Genomic DNA, 17,224 nt, shown 5'->3' on the forward strand with positions numbered 1-17,224 from the left:
AAGGTAATTCTAAGTTCTTCATAACAGCATGATTTGACCGTTTAGATTATTAGAGTAATCCAACTTTTTATAGATAAAAAAATGAACTTAGACATACAGAGTATGGTAGAATTTTCATCACAGAACTAACATTTTTTTGCTTGTTTGTGTATTTGTTTGGTTTTTTTTTAGGATTTTTTTTTTTTTTGCTTTTTTTTATTTTCTTTGCATTACTCATAAATACAAGTCTCTTAAGATCCGTTTTACTTTTGTTACACCACAAAGTGTCCCATCCTGGAGAGCAAGATGCACACGTCCCGTCTGTTGAATTGCAAGGTTCATCATCCAGACAGTTTCCACTACAGTTGAATTGGCAGTTTAGTCCAAAGGTGCCATTCAAACAAGCTATGAATAATAGCAAAACTGTAGTCATCTTTAGAAAATATGAATCTTACACCTCTAATGAGGCCGACATCAATAAATTTGTGAGATATATGTATTTACTATTTAGCCCGTTTTCAACAGATTCGTATAGTCCCATAGTACCCTTCAAGAAACACCCAAGAATCGGGGTGGTTAATCAATTAACTTTTTTTTTATCTATAAATAATTAACATATAGGTATAACAAGTGATATCATCAAAAGATCTATCATAGAATGAATTATTTTGTTGAAAACTTGATAATTAGTCACATTTTTGCATAGTTTTTGCATTTTCTGTGCTATGAATGTCTTTTTCTTTAAAATACATGAACCTTGTGAAAAGTCACCAAATGGTGGTATATGAATAAAATTGAGCTCTAACTTTGGACCAAGATGTATATAAAAGTTGATTTTTACTCCAAAAATGTCATATTGTGTATATACTGGCATAGAAAAACTTACTTTTACCAAAACAATTTAAAAAAATATTATTATGTTCCTAATAATGCTCAGTCAATAAAATGCTATTGGACAAGTCCATGTCCACCTCAAATAAACGAACGAGCTATTCATTTTTCTTCGGCTTTATATACAATTGTCAATAATAGCATTTTAGCAGGTTACACAATCAAGGTAAAATATCACATTTTCTTTATTTGTTAACATTACATTTAATGTTAATTTTGAGAACAAAAACACAATACAGAAAAGTTAGATACATGTATGTAACAATGCTCCTACTGATGCATTTTTTTAAAGATGTGCAAAGTCATGCTCACTTGAATTATACTTCATCTAATTAAATTCGTAAACAATTTTTAGTGAATGATCATGTTGTTTGAATATTAATAATATTTGGTTAACAAACGATAAATTTAGATTTAATACCCATAAAGTGTCAACCAAATATAAGCTATTGTCTCGTTGGTTTATCATTGTGTTTATTAGATAACATGCATGGATTCATAATAATTTATGTTTTACAAAATAATATAATTTTTTAAAGAAACGATTGTATGAACTACCTGTTGTACATGTATCTGTTTTTTGCCATCCTGGTTCACATCCAAGTCCACAATCTCCAGTTATGTGATTACAGACAGTGGAATTGAAACAGGCTCCACAGTTCTGAGAACAACCTTTACCATACTTTCCAGTTTCGCATGCTTCCGGAAATAAAGAAATATCAATAAAATATTTTATACGAAATTAACTTTGCAATTTAGATTAACATTTGTTATAGATGTAACCTACTTGTGTTGCATTTTAGTCCTTTATATCCATCTGCACAGTACTGGCAACTACCGTCTATTTTGTTGCACACCTTGTCATTCAAACAGTGTCTGCTACAGTCGAACCGACAATTCATTCCGTATTTTCTATCGTTGCAAGCTTCAATTTGATCATGAAAAATGTTTTGATAAACTATTTCAAATAATATGCAAAGTTTTATCACATGTTTATCTCAAAATACGGTGGATATCACTCATGGGATAAATTTTTGATATTCCACTGTGTGTTCTTACGCCACGTGACGTCATAATTAAACATTACGTAGCTTTAGGCAGATTATTGACATAGGATGAAAAAGAAACAAAATAATTCAGTTGAGAGTTATAAATGTGCAGCATTTAATGCTGTTTCAATTTTTTATATATATTGATAAAAATATACCAGAAAATGAAATGTTTGTTTGTTAATCTTCCAGGAACTTTTTTCCATGCGTAAAGTTGTTGACGTCTTGTAGTGAATGTGTTGTGCGGCTTAAAATTATGATGTTTACAGAAAGATTGAGGTTTAACAGAAGATTGAGGTTTAACTTGTGGTAAAACGTGTGATAAAAAGAATCTCTCATGATTTGCGATGGTATATGATTTTTATCCAACTCGTTGTGTGTTTTCTATCCCCTCGCCAAGGCTCGGGGATAGAAAACACACAACTCGTTGGATAAAAATCATATACCATCGCAAATCATGAGAAATCCTATATTTATGATGCTCTAAAATAGTGATAATGAAGATTATAATATTACAATTATTAATATTTTCCTTTAAAACCAAGATAATTAAGATTCGATTCAAATCAATTTTCTTAGGTATTGGCAATATATGTTATATCAAGTTCTCTTATATTTTATATATTTGGTGTATTTCTATAAAATCATTGCTATACAATGTTTAAGTGAACAGTCGTCTTACGAGTTTTACAAGTTTGTGTCTTATAACCCGCAGCACATCCTTCAAGACAAGTCCCGTTAAAATGATGGCATATCGTATTGTTTAAACAGTGTCCGCACGTTTCAGAACAGTTAAGTCCGTACCATCTTTTCTGGCATGCTAAGAAAATATATAGCAAAGTTACAATTTATAAAACTCATTTCAATAAATAAAATGCATTTAAACACCCCCCAAAATTCATGAAATGCATGATGCGAATATCCATCTTTTAAAAAAAAAGAATAAAAGAAAGAAAGGAGATAGATAGATAGATAGATAGATAGATAGATAGATAGATAGATAGATAGATAGATAGATAGATAGATAGATAGATAGATAGATGAACACTTCACTTTCATTACAGAGATTTCCTCTGTAACCTCTCTCACAGCCCTTTATACAGGTTCCTTCAATTTTTTGGCAGTCATCGTCGATACAAAATTGACTGCACTGTTTTATACAATTAAGTCCATACCTACCGCGTTTACACTCTGAATAAATAACAATCAAACTGCTCAAAATAATGAAAGAAATATAATTGAGTAAGTAAAAATTACATATACATGTACGTATTGAATGAATAAGATATATCTGATATTGTATTTGAAAAAATAAATAATACATTTAATCTTACCTTTACATAATGGAGGTTGGTATCCATCGTTTATACAGCCTAGAGCATCACATTCCCCATTCTGTACTCCACAAGTTACACTATTTTTACAGTGGTCACATTTGTTTGTGCAATTTCTACCATAATATCCAACTTCACAACCTAGATAAAATATACCGAATACAGTGCTTATTGATTATAAGGTACTGATATTTGTTAATTTTATTTCCATTTATTTAACAATAGTCAAATTATGTTTCAATTTAATGTTACGCTTACGTTTGTTGCAACTGACTTAGAAATAGCCATTAAACTTTTCTAGAGACCATATATTCATACCCGGTTTACCACAAATCTTTCTTTAAACAGTATTCAAAATATCATAAAATAATATAGTCATATACCAAGAAAACGAGAATCACAACGATCAAAATCAAGTTAATTGATATGTGTCGGTCAGAGATCAAACCACAATTATCAAATACTAAATACTTTTTTTTGACAGGCTTTTTTGTTTTTGTTTTTTTTTTCATTTTTATTTTCATCGTATAACCTTAGCATAATAAATATTATACCTCAATATGACTAAAGTCCATCTTAACACAATATTTTGTCATTAAGAACCCTTGTAGAAAAGTATGAATATGAAGATTACTTCACCACCCCATTTTTTACATGTAAAAACCAACACTCAAAACATTTTAAACATTCTGGAACATCCTTGGAATTTTTTTGTAATTTAGAAAAATTAAACTGTTATATTTGAAACAATTAAATTCACAAAACAACTAAAAGCTGTTACTTAAAGTAATTAAAAAATAATAACTATATTATGTACTTTCATAATAAAAACAAGAGGCACGCAGGCCATAATGATCCCCTGGGTACCATAAGTCTGGTAATGGATTGTTAGAGTCTATGCAAGACGACGAATGAAAACTTATGACGCACGACGGACGAATCATTAATGGTTTTTGACTGTCGTGTCTTGCGTCCTTAGTCAAGCATCGTCCACGTGCGTTGACAAGTTTACATTTTTAAAATTCCTCGTTAAAACTACAAGACCAATTGTTACAATTTTTGTGTGAAGCATCCAAATTTTGGGGTTTTAATGGTGTTGTTCATCCTTTCAGTACTACATACTATTACACAACACTACTGTACATCAGTCTGCATGAACAGAGATAGTATGATTTGTTTTCTAAGATTAAAACCGTAACTTATTTTATTTCATAAAATTAACATTTTTGTGAAAAAGTTGGGTTGTTTTCAACGGTTTACATTGTAATATTTGGTAAAGGAAATATGAATATATACTTGTTTCTTTCTAACTTTATTCTATTAAACAACATTACTATATATTTCTCTAAATAAAAGAAACAGAATATGAATTTAACTGGTTGCTGGATTTTTTCAATATCTGAATTCCAAACTGATTTCATTTTGTTTTTTAACGATGTTTTAAGGGTTTAGCTATTCCTTCTTTTAAATCCTTTTGATTGGTATATGAAAATTAATAGTGTTGTACAATGCTGTTTTGAATCAAAACTACATGTTACGTACCAAAAACCTGGACTTCACAAATTTCTACAATAGGGCTCATATCCCCACCAGGGTTGTTCTTCTGATAAATCCAGATGTATCGAGCTGTCCTCTCACAGTCCTCCTGCACAATGGTCTGTAGTATGACGTTTTCTTGGTCTGTGTAACATGATGACTTTACAGGTGGTACATTGGTATCATTGGACACACGGAGAGAGTACCCACGGAGTCTTGTCGGTTTTCCTTAAAAGAAAGTCGATAAACAATTATTAAAATATAGTTTTCGGACACACAAAAGAGATATATCTCTATGATATCGAGTTTTTATAAGTAGTGTATGACTGTGTGTGTTTTTTGTTATTGCGTGGACCCTGAGAAAATATATAAGCGAGGTTAAACCGGATGCTATGGAGAAAATTTAGTCTGCGCGTGAGCTAGCCTGGTTCCTGTGCGTAATGGGTAGCTCAGGGAACCAGGCTAGCACACGTTTATCTGAATCGGGATCGGGATTCCGTGCCTTATGCACACACAAGTTCAAAGGCGCTATAATTGTAAAGTTGTTGGTAAACAGTACAGAAACAAAGTATTCCTTTTAAAGAAATGATTGGCATGTGATACGAACTATCAGTATTATGAAATAAGTTTATGTTATGCCGAAACTCCACATGCATCAAATAGCATAATTTGCAATGTTTTGTTGTTTTCCGAAAACACATGTAACTTAACTTTACTTTTATAGTAGGCAAGGCTAGAGAACTTCCCCATTAAATTTTTTTAACCATTTAAGTATGATTGAATAATTATGTCACTGTATAAAAGTTTAAATCTCAAGAAAAATGCATCAAAATATGAAATTTTTAATTTACACAAAGCTGTCACTGCATAACGTTATTTAACAAAGTAGTGCGAATCGTAATGTGTGCGCAGATAGTAGAATTCACCAAATGCCTAATACTTTACATGCAAACTTCATTCATAGATAGATCATAATTATTTTAGAAGTATGAACCCTTTAAATTATGAGATAAAATTTCAGGGCTATACATTTAGTATACGTAATACAACGTACAAATTTAGTCGTTAAAAGCAGAGGGATAGAGTCGGTGGAATCTCTGATAATCTTAAGGCTTTTACGTTTTCGTTGGAAACACATGCAAATGGTCCACGTATTGTAGTCCTTTTTTAAAGGACAGCAACTTGTTTTTGTTTTATTGTTTTTGGATCTGTGTAACAAGAGGACTCCTGAGGTGGTACAGAGGTATCATTGGACACACGGAGAAATACTTTTGTTTTTATTAAAGTTGTAGGATTTGAATTATATATAGGAAACGAATAAATGGGAAAAATAATAATTTTTCAAGTAAATAATTTAGAACAGTTTATTTAAAGATATCAACACATATAAAACTATAGCATTTTGATAGCATTTTATTGAAATTATATATAGATAAATAATGCATGATATAGGCACCCGGATATTTTTGGACATATAGATTACCCTATATATCGGAATATAACCAACTGTTTCAAGTTAAAAATATGATAAAGTTTAATTAACTACTAAGTATAATATGGTCTCATTTTGTATAACACTGTAGTACATGCAAATACTTCAATTTATATTCTGATAACCTTATAACATTTTACATACTTGTTAGCTCTATAAGTATCATTGTAAGTCGTGAATAATGCCAGGTATTTTTAAATACGGTCTGGCAGTATTTGATTGTAAATCGATACTACTATCCGGCAAAAAATGTTAGATGGATGTTTTAATGTATCAACTGCATACTTCAACACCAATAGTTTCATGTAACGCTTTGACACTCTCTATTTGTAATAACATGTGAAAACGATGAAGGTATTAAATGATGCTTACTGTCATCCCTGTACCAGAACTTGACAGACCTGACACTGTAAACTCCTCCCAGATCTATACGTAGCCACGCCTCTGTAATACCTCTCCTATCATCACTGTGAAAGCAACGTGGCTTGTCCTGATTGGTATTACCGTCCACAGCTCGTGATTTCTGTATGTTGAACTACCCACTGCTATTGTTTTGTTGTTGACAAGTTGGGCTGGTATAGAAATATTATTAAAAATACGTGAGATATAAATATTCAAAAGTAAAAGCGTGTGAGTTTTTGACATGATGGAATGTGTAAATAACGTAAATGTTGAAATAAATGACATTAACAATAAGCCAAGGTAAACAAAGAAGACACATCAAAGATGTTGTGGCTCGTTGTTAAAGTCAATAAAACATAAGAAAACTGCATTGTTAATATTGGCAATATTGTCTGATTTATGATTTTATCTTATTTTTTTGTAGAGATTACGAAACTGCAACATGATTTAAGGTTGAAATATGTAGTTTGTAGCAAAAAAGGGAACGCAAAGCTTGATCGTGCATTTCTTTTATTATAATAATTATTATTAAACATGTACTAATGAAACTATTGTTTAGATTTTGCACCTAATTTTGATGATGGTGCTCAATGTTTAGACAATATTTCAGGTAAACGAAATATTTAAATGAACTACCAGCAAAAACTGTAAAAAACGTGACTTAGCAAAGGATATTTCGTAAAAATATTTGTGATTTCATGTCATTAATCACTTGCGACAATGCGACTTATAAAGAACATTAGCCGTGTTAAGATACGCATATCACATGCTTAAGAAGAAAATAATACATCATAAAAATGCATCGAATAAAGTGTTGGATATCGTTGTCAATTTATGTAATTAACGATTAAAGAATCTTTTGGTTTAAAGTATTTCATCGATAATTAAAATAGTATTTTTTTTATATAAGTTTAGCTTCAGGCAGCCTGTAAATAGATACGCAAAAAATTGCATACGTTAAATTTTTTTGCAAAGAAAAGGGAAGAGAGAGAGAGAGAGAGAGAGAGAGAGAGAGAGAGAGAGAGAGAGAGAGAGAGAGAGAGAGAAACCTATAGAGGATTATTAAAATAAGCCTTAAAAAATTCATTTCTCTACATATCCTTTGCTCATTAGATATTAGTTTAAACCTAACTGAATTCTTACTGTCTGTAAGGACCCCGACTTTACAAATCGGTAGAAAAACAAACATTGAGCAACGCTGCAAGTCACTTTTAATAATTTAGTACTCAAAAATGGTCACTGTGACCCTGAATCGTTCTTATTTCCTCGAGATATTACACAAGGAAGTCTCATTTTATAGGAACAAGAACGCTTTCTGTGATGTCTGCGTTACTTTTAAGCTTGAATTTGCAATTTTTTCCTGCATGATTCTATTATTTGTGTTGTAGATACTTGTACTGTATGGTAAATGATATACTAAACAAGAGGCCCAAAGGCACTGACGGTTACCTGCGTACCATAGTCATTAGATTGACAGCTGACAATTTGACTGTTGACAGTTTGTTATTGTCATTTTTTATTGACATGTCAGAGGCCTATATTTGCGTTTCTAGCTTTATTCAGAAGTCCAAACTCCAATATGAGACTCATCTGATTGTTAATTAACTTTTTTGTTTAATAAAAAACACTAGTTCAGAAAAAATGGGTTGGGGGATGGGTGCAAGAGTATGATTACACTCAAAGGTAATAGAGGTAACATTCAATTTACAAAGTATGTATCAATTATTTGCTTAACCATATAATAAAACATTTATTGCTGGTTTTGTTTTTGTTATTGGCTTCGGCCAATCACAGTTATGTCTATATGATGCATCCGGCAAATTTAATATTTGCGCAGGCATTGTAGCTTGCACTACTTTATTTTCTATGCAGTGACAGCTTAATGTAAATTTTTATTTGCATGTAAATTACTAAGTAAAAAAATGTTTGCCTTAATAGTAAAACATCCACATACTTATTTGATAAAAAAAATCCAGTTTTTTCTTTGCAAATATCAGTTGGGTATATATATTTAGTTTCATAGAAGTAAAGTATTTTTATGTCCTGCTATATCGGTAATCAACAAAACAGTGGGACAAATCCCATTTATTATGTCTATTGCATGCTTACGCATTATATTTAGAGAGCTGTCTAATGATATAATAAATGCCTATCATTATTTTAAAGAGAATACCTGTTTACCACTACGATGATCTAGCTACCCAAGAAATACAATAATCATATCTTATTCGGCTCGGTGATTATTATGCTTTTGGAAGTTTTTGTAAGTTTTACAAGTGATTATAAACAGAATTCATTTCATAATCGCCAAAAATATCTAATTTCTAGTGCATTTTTTACACACCTTCTTCTTTCTTTTTTATTTTAAGATCAGTAGTTTCTATTTTGTCTGTAAATTGTGAATTAATTTACATTAAAAGTAAAAAAGAATGCTTTCCAAGAAAAATAATATTTTTGGTTAAATCTCCGTTAAAAGAAGACAGTTGATAAGATTAATTAATTCTTACTGGATGACCACTACCTACTTCATATTTATATTTGTTATAATTGGGTTGATCTTGCTGAATTCAAATGTGTCGTACAACTACAATCACCTTTGAGTCTGACAAAAAATGTTATATTATGTATATAAATATTTACAAACTGTTAAAATTACATACCTAATTTTAGGACTAGACACAAGATTTGAATATTTTTTTTCCAGAATTTTAATCATTTAAATAGAATTAAGATTTATGTTAGATATAATCATTTTTGTTCCCGAGTTCTTAGTTGTTTCCTTGCCTTTAGAATTAAGATTTTATAATGCATATAGTTAAAACAAGTAATATAGGCATCCACTCATTTTTTTAAAGTTATAATTATTTTTATTTTGTTTTTAAATGCTTGTCTCAAAGATGGTATATGAAGATTTAGGAAAAAATATCAGATTGAGACGATTGCATGAATTTGCATCAAACAGTTCGTCAAAATCTAACAATTCATTGCAATTAACTTTGTTTTGTTTTCTCTTTCGACACATAGTGAATAGCATTATATGAAATAAATATATAAATGATGTTTGGGTTATTTTAAAGAATATCGTATATGTTTTCCTTCTGTTTCACAGCTCATTTGTCCTCACTGTGTATACTCATTATCGATTTCATTCAATTTGAATCCACTGTGCAATATTACACACACTATTTAAATCTTAAGCGATCATACAAAATTAAAAACACAATTGTCATATAGAACATAAAATCTCCCTAATAGCTATGGAGTCTTTTTTATTAGGTTTTTATTTATTCATTTTTGTTTATTTATTCATTTTTGAAAGGGGTTTGATTTTTTAAACCATGAACGACAATAATATATGTCCGTCGCAAAGGTATCAATCATTAATAGAAGAAATATTGTTTTTCCTTTGAACATTTTGGTGCTGTTGAGCAGAGAATACATGTAAACAAATGTTAAGTCTAAACGAATATGCCTTGTTGATAAAACTTATTCAATGTAACTCTTTACTTCCTTATTTTCTTTTATTTGGCACAGAAAGAGGGTTATATTGTCACAATAACTTGTATTATCAATTGTTATACTTTTTTTACATACAAGGAGGTACCTTATTGCAAGAATATACTGAATGTTGTGCCGGATAATTAAAACAGTGCCAAAAATGACATTTTGCACCCGTATAAGTTACATGTGTCGAAAAATTCAAATATGCCATATGATAGACCATTGCTTTTAAGAGTTTACAACCACCGTTGTTTTTAATGTTTCCCATAAGGTATTTTGAATTTCCTACCAGCATAAAGAACTTCGTACATGAATTTAAAACCAATAGGATTTGAACAAAACTCGTATTAGATTTTAAAACCCGAAAGGGATCTTAATTTCCTATAGTAAAACTACTGGTTTTAATTCAATTCCTGCAGAAAATACTTTTCTCCAATAAAAAAATATATTCTCTCGAGGAATTGTTAAAAATCGTATAGTATTTTCAAGAGGAAAATTATTTCTCCAATGGAGGTAATTATTTAGCTATGGGATATTAACCTTTAATGGTAAATAGATGGTCCTTCAGGTGAGACACACTAAAATTAAAGTGGTTATAGTATCTCTAGACAATGATCAATTGTTTAATTTCTAGGATTTTTACAAACCTGCGTCTTAAGGAAGGAATTTTTTCATTATCAAATATACTTCTTATAATAAGAAATTCATGAAATTTTGACACAGTCAAACGGATCATATTACCAAATGATTCTATCAGTTTAATCAAATTTGACCTTTTTGTTTTTGCATAAAGGTCAGATCAAAGTCACTACCTTTTTCCTCAACGTGAAGGGTGATAAAAATAAGTGTAGCGCTCTGTAGTTCCGTAGACATTTGTTTAAAATTCGAAGATTTTAGTCTTCAATGAAATCATAGACTATAAGAGTGTCTATCAGCTTATACTACTAAATTGGAATAAATATTTATACTAAAATTGATATTGCTTAGCCCGCATTTCCTCTAATTTTCTTAAATTTTGAGGAAATTTTGATTATTTGTGTTATGCTTCCAATAAAAAAATATTTCTGATTTATATGTATAATGAAGACTTTATATAAAGATATAAACTGACAGAAAATCTAATACATTGACCATTTTATAAGAGAGAAAAACTGATTTTAGTGATTTTTTTTCACAAAAATCAATGTATCGAATGGGCACTTTAAAAAGCTTATAAAAATGTAATTTGATAGACAAATCATATTTTAAAAACATATTCTGAAACCCAAGTATCATATCATTAGTTCACAATAGTAAAAAATTTCAACATTAATGTTATTGTTTTTAAAATGAAAAAAACAAACTCAGTAATCTGCAACCATTCTGAATTGCGAAACATGTGATATTTTCCTACGCTAATATTACGCCAAAAATATAGTCCTTGTTAGATTCTAAACATTGATTGCCTTTTTCTATTCCAAGTTGTATGATAGTAAAAAAGAAAGAAAAATATACTATTTTAATTTCCTTTCATCTTGATTTAATGAACAATTGATCAAATTTACATTTGACAAGTCGAAAACCAAACCAGAAAAGAGTCCTTCCTTAAGCGGGTGAACAATGCCTCACTTGGCACTGACAGAATTATCCACCATATTGTTATTAATTTTTAGCATACTTTTACGAATTGTTTAATCGTTCTATACGCTACTGACTGCTACTTTAATATTTTAAAAAAATGTACTTACAATATGCCAGAACTTGTCCAACAAACAGCGAGAGGAAACAAATCTTGGTCAACACATCCATTCTCAACTATTCTTAGATCATAACAAGGGAAAAGACAGTATGTCTCTTCGTTTACATCCCATCAAAGGCAAATTCTTCCGGGTTACATTGACACTACATAAAAATATATATGTGCTTATATCTAATGCCACATCAACTGTTTTTGTTAAGATATCAACGTCATGATAAATGTTTTGTCACATAGTAAGTATTTGATAAAGCAACTTGTATAACATGTACGTGCTTCAAAGAATGTATACGGTTATTTGTATAGTAAAATTTAAACTAGACTCTTGTTGCAAAAGCAACAAAAAGGTCTTCCGTTTTGATATACATGTATCAATTTAACTGTAAGACATTGCTTCTCTCACATAGAAAAAATAGTGGATGTGATAATTATTGTGAATGATATATCCAGACGTTACTTCTATGTAAAACAACCGGAATAAAAAAGATATCAATTTTTGAAGTACGATCGTTTAAGTCGTTACCGTTTTTGAGATCTCGTCGAAAAAAGGTTTTTTGTCTCGGGACAGGAAACGGACGAACGGAAGTGCTCAATGTAAATTGTATTTAATATTTCTTTTGTACTTGCCTTTTCTACTTAATGGTTCATCGACTTCACTACAAATATAAAAGAAAAACAGTTTAACGGATAAACGGCTCTATTTGTTTGAACTCTTTCTGTGTAGACCGGAAGTGACGGAAGACAAAACGAAACCGGTTAAACACATCTTCAATCAAATGTCTATCATCCATGAAAGTTTTGTGCTTTTAATCACTTATAGTTTCTGAGATCTCGTTTGTACAAAATGTCTTTAAAAAAAGCTACCTGAGATATTTGAGATATCTCACCGGAAGTAGAATTTTGTTGTTGATATAACATCGCATAGATAACTTATGCATAAAATTTATGATTATATATTTATTTTATGAAAAAGGAATTAAATGCGTAAAAGTAGTTATTTTTTATGTGCTTCCGGTGACGACCGGAAGTTACGCCGAGCAAAACAAAATAATGTGAACACATCTACACACATTGGTCTATCATCCCACTTAGTTTGATTGTTAAAGTCGTTACCGTTTTTGAGATCTCGTCGAAAAAAGGTTTTTTGTCTCGGGACAGGAAACGGACGAACGGAAGTGCTCAATGTAAATTGTATTTAATATTTCTTTTGCACTTGCCTTTTCTACTTAATGGTTCATCGACTTCACTACAAATATAAAAGAAAAACAGTTTAACGGATAAACGGCTCTATTTGTTTGAACTCTTTCTGTGTGGACCGGAAGTGACGGAAGACAAAACAAAACCGGTTAAACACATCTTCAATCAAATGTCTATCATCCATGAAAGTTTTGTGCTTTGATCACTTAAAGTTTCTGAGATCTCGTTTGTACAAAATGTGTTTGAAAAAATTTGCCTGAGATATTTGAGATATCTCACCGGAAGTAGAATTTTGTTGTTGATAAAACATGGCATAGATAACGTATGCATAGATTTATACTTATATATTTATTTTATGGAAAAGGAATTTTATGCAAAAAAGTAGTTATTTTTGAAGTGCTTCCGGTGACGACCGGAAGTTACGACGAACAAAACAAAATAATTTAAACACATCTACAGCTATAGGTCTATCATCCCACAAAGTTTTGATGTTCAAGTCCTTACCGTTTTTGAGATCTCGTTGATACAAGGTTTTTCAACGCGGGACAGGAAACGGACGACCGGAAATGATTTTTGACAAAATGAAAAAAACGCCTGGAGATATTGACATTCTCTTTCATTCCAGAAAATTTCATTAAAATCTATTCAGCCATCTCTGAGAAATCGTGTGGACAAAAAAAAGGAAAAAAAAAATAATAATAAGAAACATTACAATCACTATAAGGTCTTCCGTTGGAAACGGAAGACCTTAATGAACTTATTATAGTCACTATGAATTTGCTAAAAAAAAAAGTTAAAACACCGTTTCCAAGATAAACTCGACAAAATGAACGTAACTTTAATTTGAGATAATATTAATAATTCCTCTCTTTCAAAAAATACTTATCATCGAATGAAAAATGTTGACACGCATATAGTTCAAACATTTGTTTTTAAATATAATTTTAGAGAAGTTTGTGAAGAAGAATTTGAACATTCAATGTACTAGGCTAAAAGATTGTCATGATGAAAAGTGAGTTTAAAATTGCCTTCATATCTGTCGGTTTGTGGTACTTTTGTTTAACTGCTTAATTATGTGTAAAAACCAAAATTTAATTAAAAATTGTGTGAAGGAATAATAATGTTTGAGCCAAATTGATAAGTTGCAGGATACACCAAATCGTTAATTCCTTCCTTCATTTAGATATATTTGTTTCATACCAGACCTGGTTTTTGATTATTCAAACTTGTTAGCGGTCAGTCGGAATACACGTATATCACATGTTCTATGTCTTTCAATATTAATTGAGGTAAATTTATTTACCATCGGGATCAATTTTGAAAGATATATAACAAAACAATTTTGTATTACGTTTATTGCTTCGCAGTTTATAAAGCGTAAACTGCCCTAAACCATTTTATATCGTATATAACAAATAAATGTTGAATTCATTCCTTGAAAAAAAAAAAGAAAATATGCAATGTAAGAACCATCAATTGTATTTTTTTGGAAATATATAATATATCAAATATGCATTGATTACTCTTCGCATTTTAATTTACTATTGTAGTGGGAAAAACAACCAGGAAAAGTTAACAATACATTAAAAGACGCTTAGTTTCAAACATTGAAACATTTATGTTATAATTCATTATTAAATATATTAGCCGATTTAACTTTACTGTCATTAAGCAACTGAACAACAACTTCAGAGAGTTCGCTAAGTATTCCTCTTGCAGTCTTAGTAAAACGTTCTTTTTAACACGTAGAACCTCTGTCTCTGCCTCCAGCCTCTGAATCTCCATCTTTATCTTCTCATTTTCAAGCATCATTTTCTCCATCTTCAAGTCATTTAGATCAATTTTCTTCTCTAATCCTGTTGGTGAGTAGCTGATATCTACGTTGTATTAACTATGTAAGTATCACTTAATTTAACTAAATGCAATGCATAGTCAATCATTAATTTACTGTTGATTAATGCAAATAATTTAGACATACATGTACAGATTTAATCAGAAATATCAAGTTACAAACATTTATCTTAATGAAACATAGCAAAGTGGTTTCTTTTTTATTGAACTATTTAATGTGTCCGGTAAACGTCGGAAACATATGGAATGAACAAAGACTAACTACCGGGGGTTAACTTGAGAAATATAAATGTCGGGCATGCAAGGTTACTGGATGATATCTACTAAATACATGCAGACAAACTTGTTTTTTTTAACTAAGTGATTTACCTCTATCACATTTAGATCCTTGGAATCCATCGATACAGGACGTACAACTTCCGTTAATTTTATCGCACGCCTCTCCATTTACACAGTTTCCGCTGCATGTTTACTAACAGTTCCGTCCGTATCTGCCGGCGCTGGAGGCTAGAAATGAATGTTACTAAGTATTACATACAGGAGTTAAGTTAGATATAAAACTCTTTGAAAAAAAGAAAGATAATATCAAATTTTGTATCCATTTGGCTAGCAGATTTTACATCAGAAATTGAAACGCCTGAAACATTATTAACCTAAACCAATGATGAATTGTCTTGTTAGTCTCGCTACTTAGCAATATTGGTATTCAATAGAGTGAATGGAAAACAAAAATCAAGCTTTATTTCTTCACTTAACATGCACATGTATTTGTTGTTGTTGTTGTGTTTTTTTATTGGTCAAATTTATAACTGACTTTTAATAAAAAGCACGCACATGTCGTGAGGTTCATAGTGAAAACTGTTGGACGTGTTTTACACTCATGGTTCCAATAACCGATTTCACATCCCTTTCAACAAATCCCATTTCCGTTGTATTAGTCTGATTTGTTGTAGCAATGTCCACATATTTATCTGCAGTTTAGTCCGTATTTACCAATGGGACAAGCTGAAATATCATTCATAGATATACGATAAGACGTCAAAGTAGATGGATGGATCGATGGACGGTTGTACAAACGGACAGACAGACAAACAGACAGGCAGACCGTGTATATTTGTATAAAGAACTAGATAGGATATATATAGTAGAAATGCCCCCAATGTTTCTATAAAATAAACTGCACGTACATTAACAAATATCATATTTTTTATAAAGTTGATAACAAGCACTAACTATAGAAACTGTTTGATTTCGTCACAAGTGTTGGTAAAATAAAATTCAATGGATGGAATACATGCCTATTTCTGAAAAAAAAAACACCAAGAAAACCACTATTTTCAACTTTCTTGCGTTCTAAAAAATATGAGCGACTAAGAATACCACAACAAAATTTCGTCTGTAGTAAGCAATAGATATGAACTTTCTTTGTTTGAATTTCTTAGTCGCTCATGTTCAAATATCGAAAATTTGGAGAAAAAATCGTGTGAAAAATTAAAATAATCAGTCTGAATCGATCGGCGTAATTTTTTCCGGAGACAAACATTGTGACGGTGAAGCTGAACTTGCAGAAGTTTGGTAAGTGCACATTATTTTATGTAGTTACATATGTGTATTTTCACACAATTATCAGCAATGTTACTTTTCATTATGATTTAATTTAGTTTTTATCCTTTACAGTATGAATTTTAATGTGAACAACACAATAAGTATCAAGATTGACGCGGCTTACGTAGCGTTCCTGCAGCACAGCTGCCGACTGCTTGAAATGACTACATACCATATCCTTATAAAAAGTTAAAATTTACTAATTTAGAACAAATATTATTAAAAATGTTCATATGTATTAAAATAGAATGTGTTTTATTTTTTATTTATGAAAAAAGGGGTGTAAACAAACGCATTCGTTTTTACAGACGACGATTGTCGCCTGATGTCACTAGGCCCCTATAGAAGCTATAGTAGCTTGCCCTATACAGTGAAATTGTGCACAGAAGCCATGTAGTACTTAGTAGCTCAAAGTAATGTAAGTACTGGTTGGTTTTTGTTAATCCTTTTAACATTTTACAATGCTAAATCACGAATGTATTGCTGAAAACCAAATTCATCTTCAAACCCTAGTCTGGTACCCTTCCCACAATTCCGTTCGCGCACTCTCTACATTGAGGTCAGGCACCGGTTAATTTGAACACATGTAATTGCGCAATTCAAAATGGCGGACAAAGTAAGTGTGCGACTCGCATAAAGAACGTGTCTCTTC

At 30.8% G+C, this 17,224-nt stretch overlaps 2 protein-coding genes across 2 annotated transcripts in view; both read right to left on the bottom strand.

Annotated features, from left to right (window-relative positions):
- The window catches only part of LOC136275518 (uncharacterized), a 195,388-nt gene extending 180,451 nt beyond the window's left edge, over window positions 1–14,937 (bottom strand). Inside the window, exons 1-2 of the mRNA XM_066084969.1 lie at window positions 14,779–14,937; window positions 6,654–6,816 (exon numbers count right to left, since the gene is read on the bottom strand). Coding sequence (XP_065941041.1) covers window positions 6,654–6,816; window positions 14,779–14,937 — 322 coding nt within the window. The remainder of the gene's footprint in view (window positions 1–6,653; window positions 6,817–14,778) is intronic.
- Window positions 50–6,447, bottom strand: LOC136273315 (multiple epidermal growth factor-like domains protein 10). The gene is made up of 9 exons (XM_066077745.1): window positions 6,426–6,447; window positions 4,796–5,017; window positions 3,254–3,394; window positions 2,973–3,110; window positions 2,602–2,739; window positions 1,658–1,795; window positions 1,429–1,569; window positions 214–384; window positions 50–63 (listed from the first exon to the last, which is right to left on the bottom strand). Exons 1-9 carry the CDS (start codon window positions 6,445–6,447, stop codon window positions 50–52), a joined length of 1,125 nt encoding a protein of 374 aa, XP_065933817.1.
- Window positions 14,938–17,224: the final 2,287 nt, after the last annotated feature.

The sequence above is a fragment of the Magallana gigas genome, chromosome 1 (genome assembly GCF_963853765.1).
Source record: "Magallana gigas chromosome 1, xbMagGiga1.1, whole genome shotgun sequence".
Lineage (NCBI taxonomy): Eukaryota > Metazoa > Mollusca > Bivalvia > Ostreida > Ostreidae > Magallana > Magallana gigas.

Bases quoted from the DNA above. Each gene is read 5' to 3' on its own strand.
- LOC136273315 (XM_066077745.1), bottom strand. From the start codon at position 6,447: ATGATACTTATAGAGCTAACAA. The intron at 3,395-4,795 runs GTACGTAACATG...TATTTTATCTAG, and splicing joins TTGTGAAGTCCAGGTTTTTG to GTTGTGAAGTTGGATATTAT. The intron at 3,111-3,253 runs GTAAGATTAAAT...TTATTTATTCAG, and splicing joins CCAACCTCCATTATGTAAAG to AGTGTAAACGCGGTAGGTAT.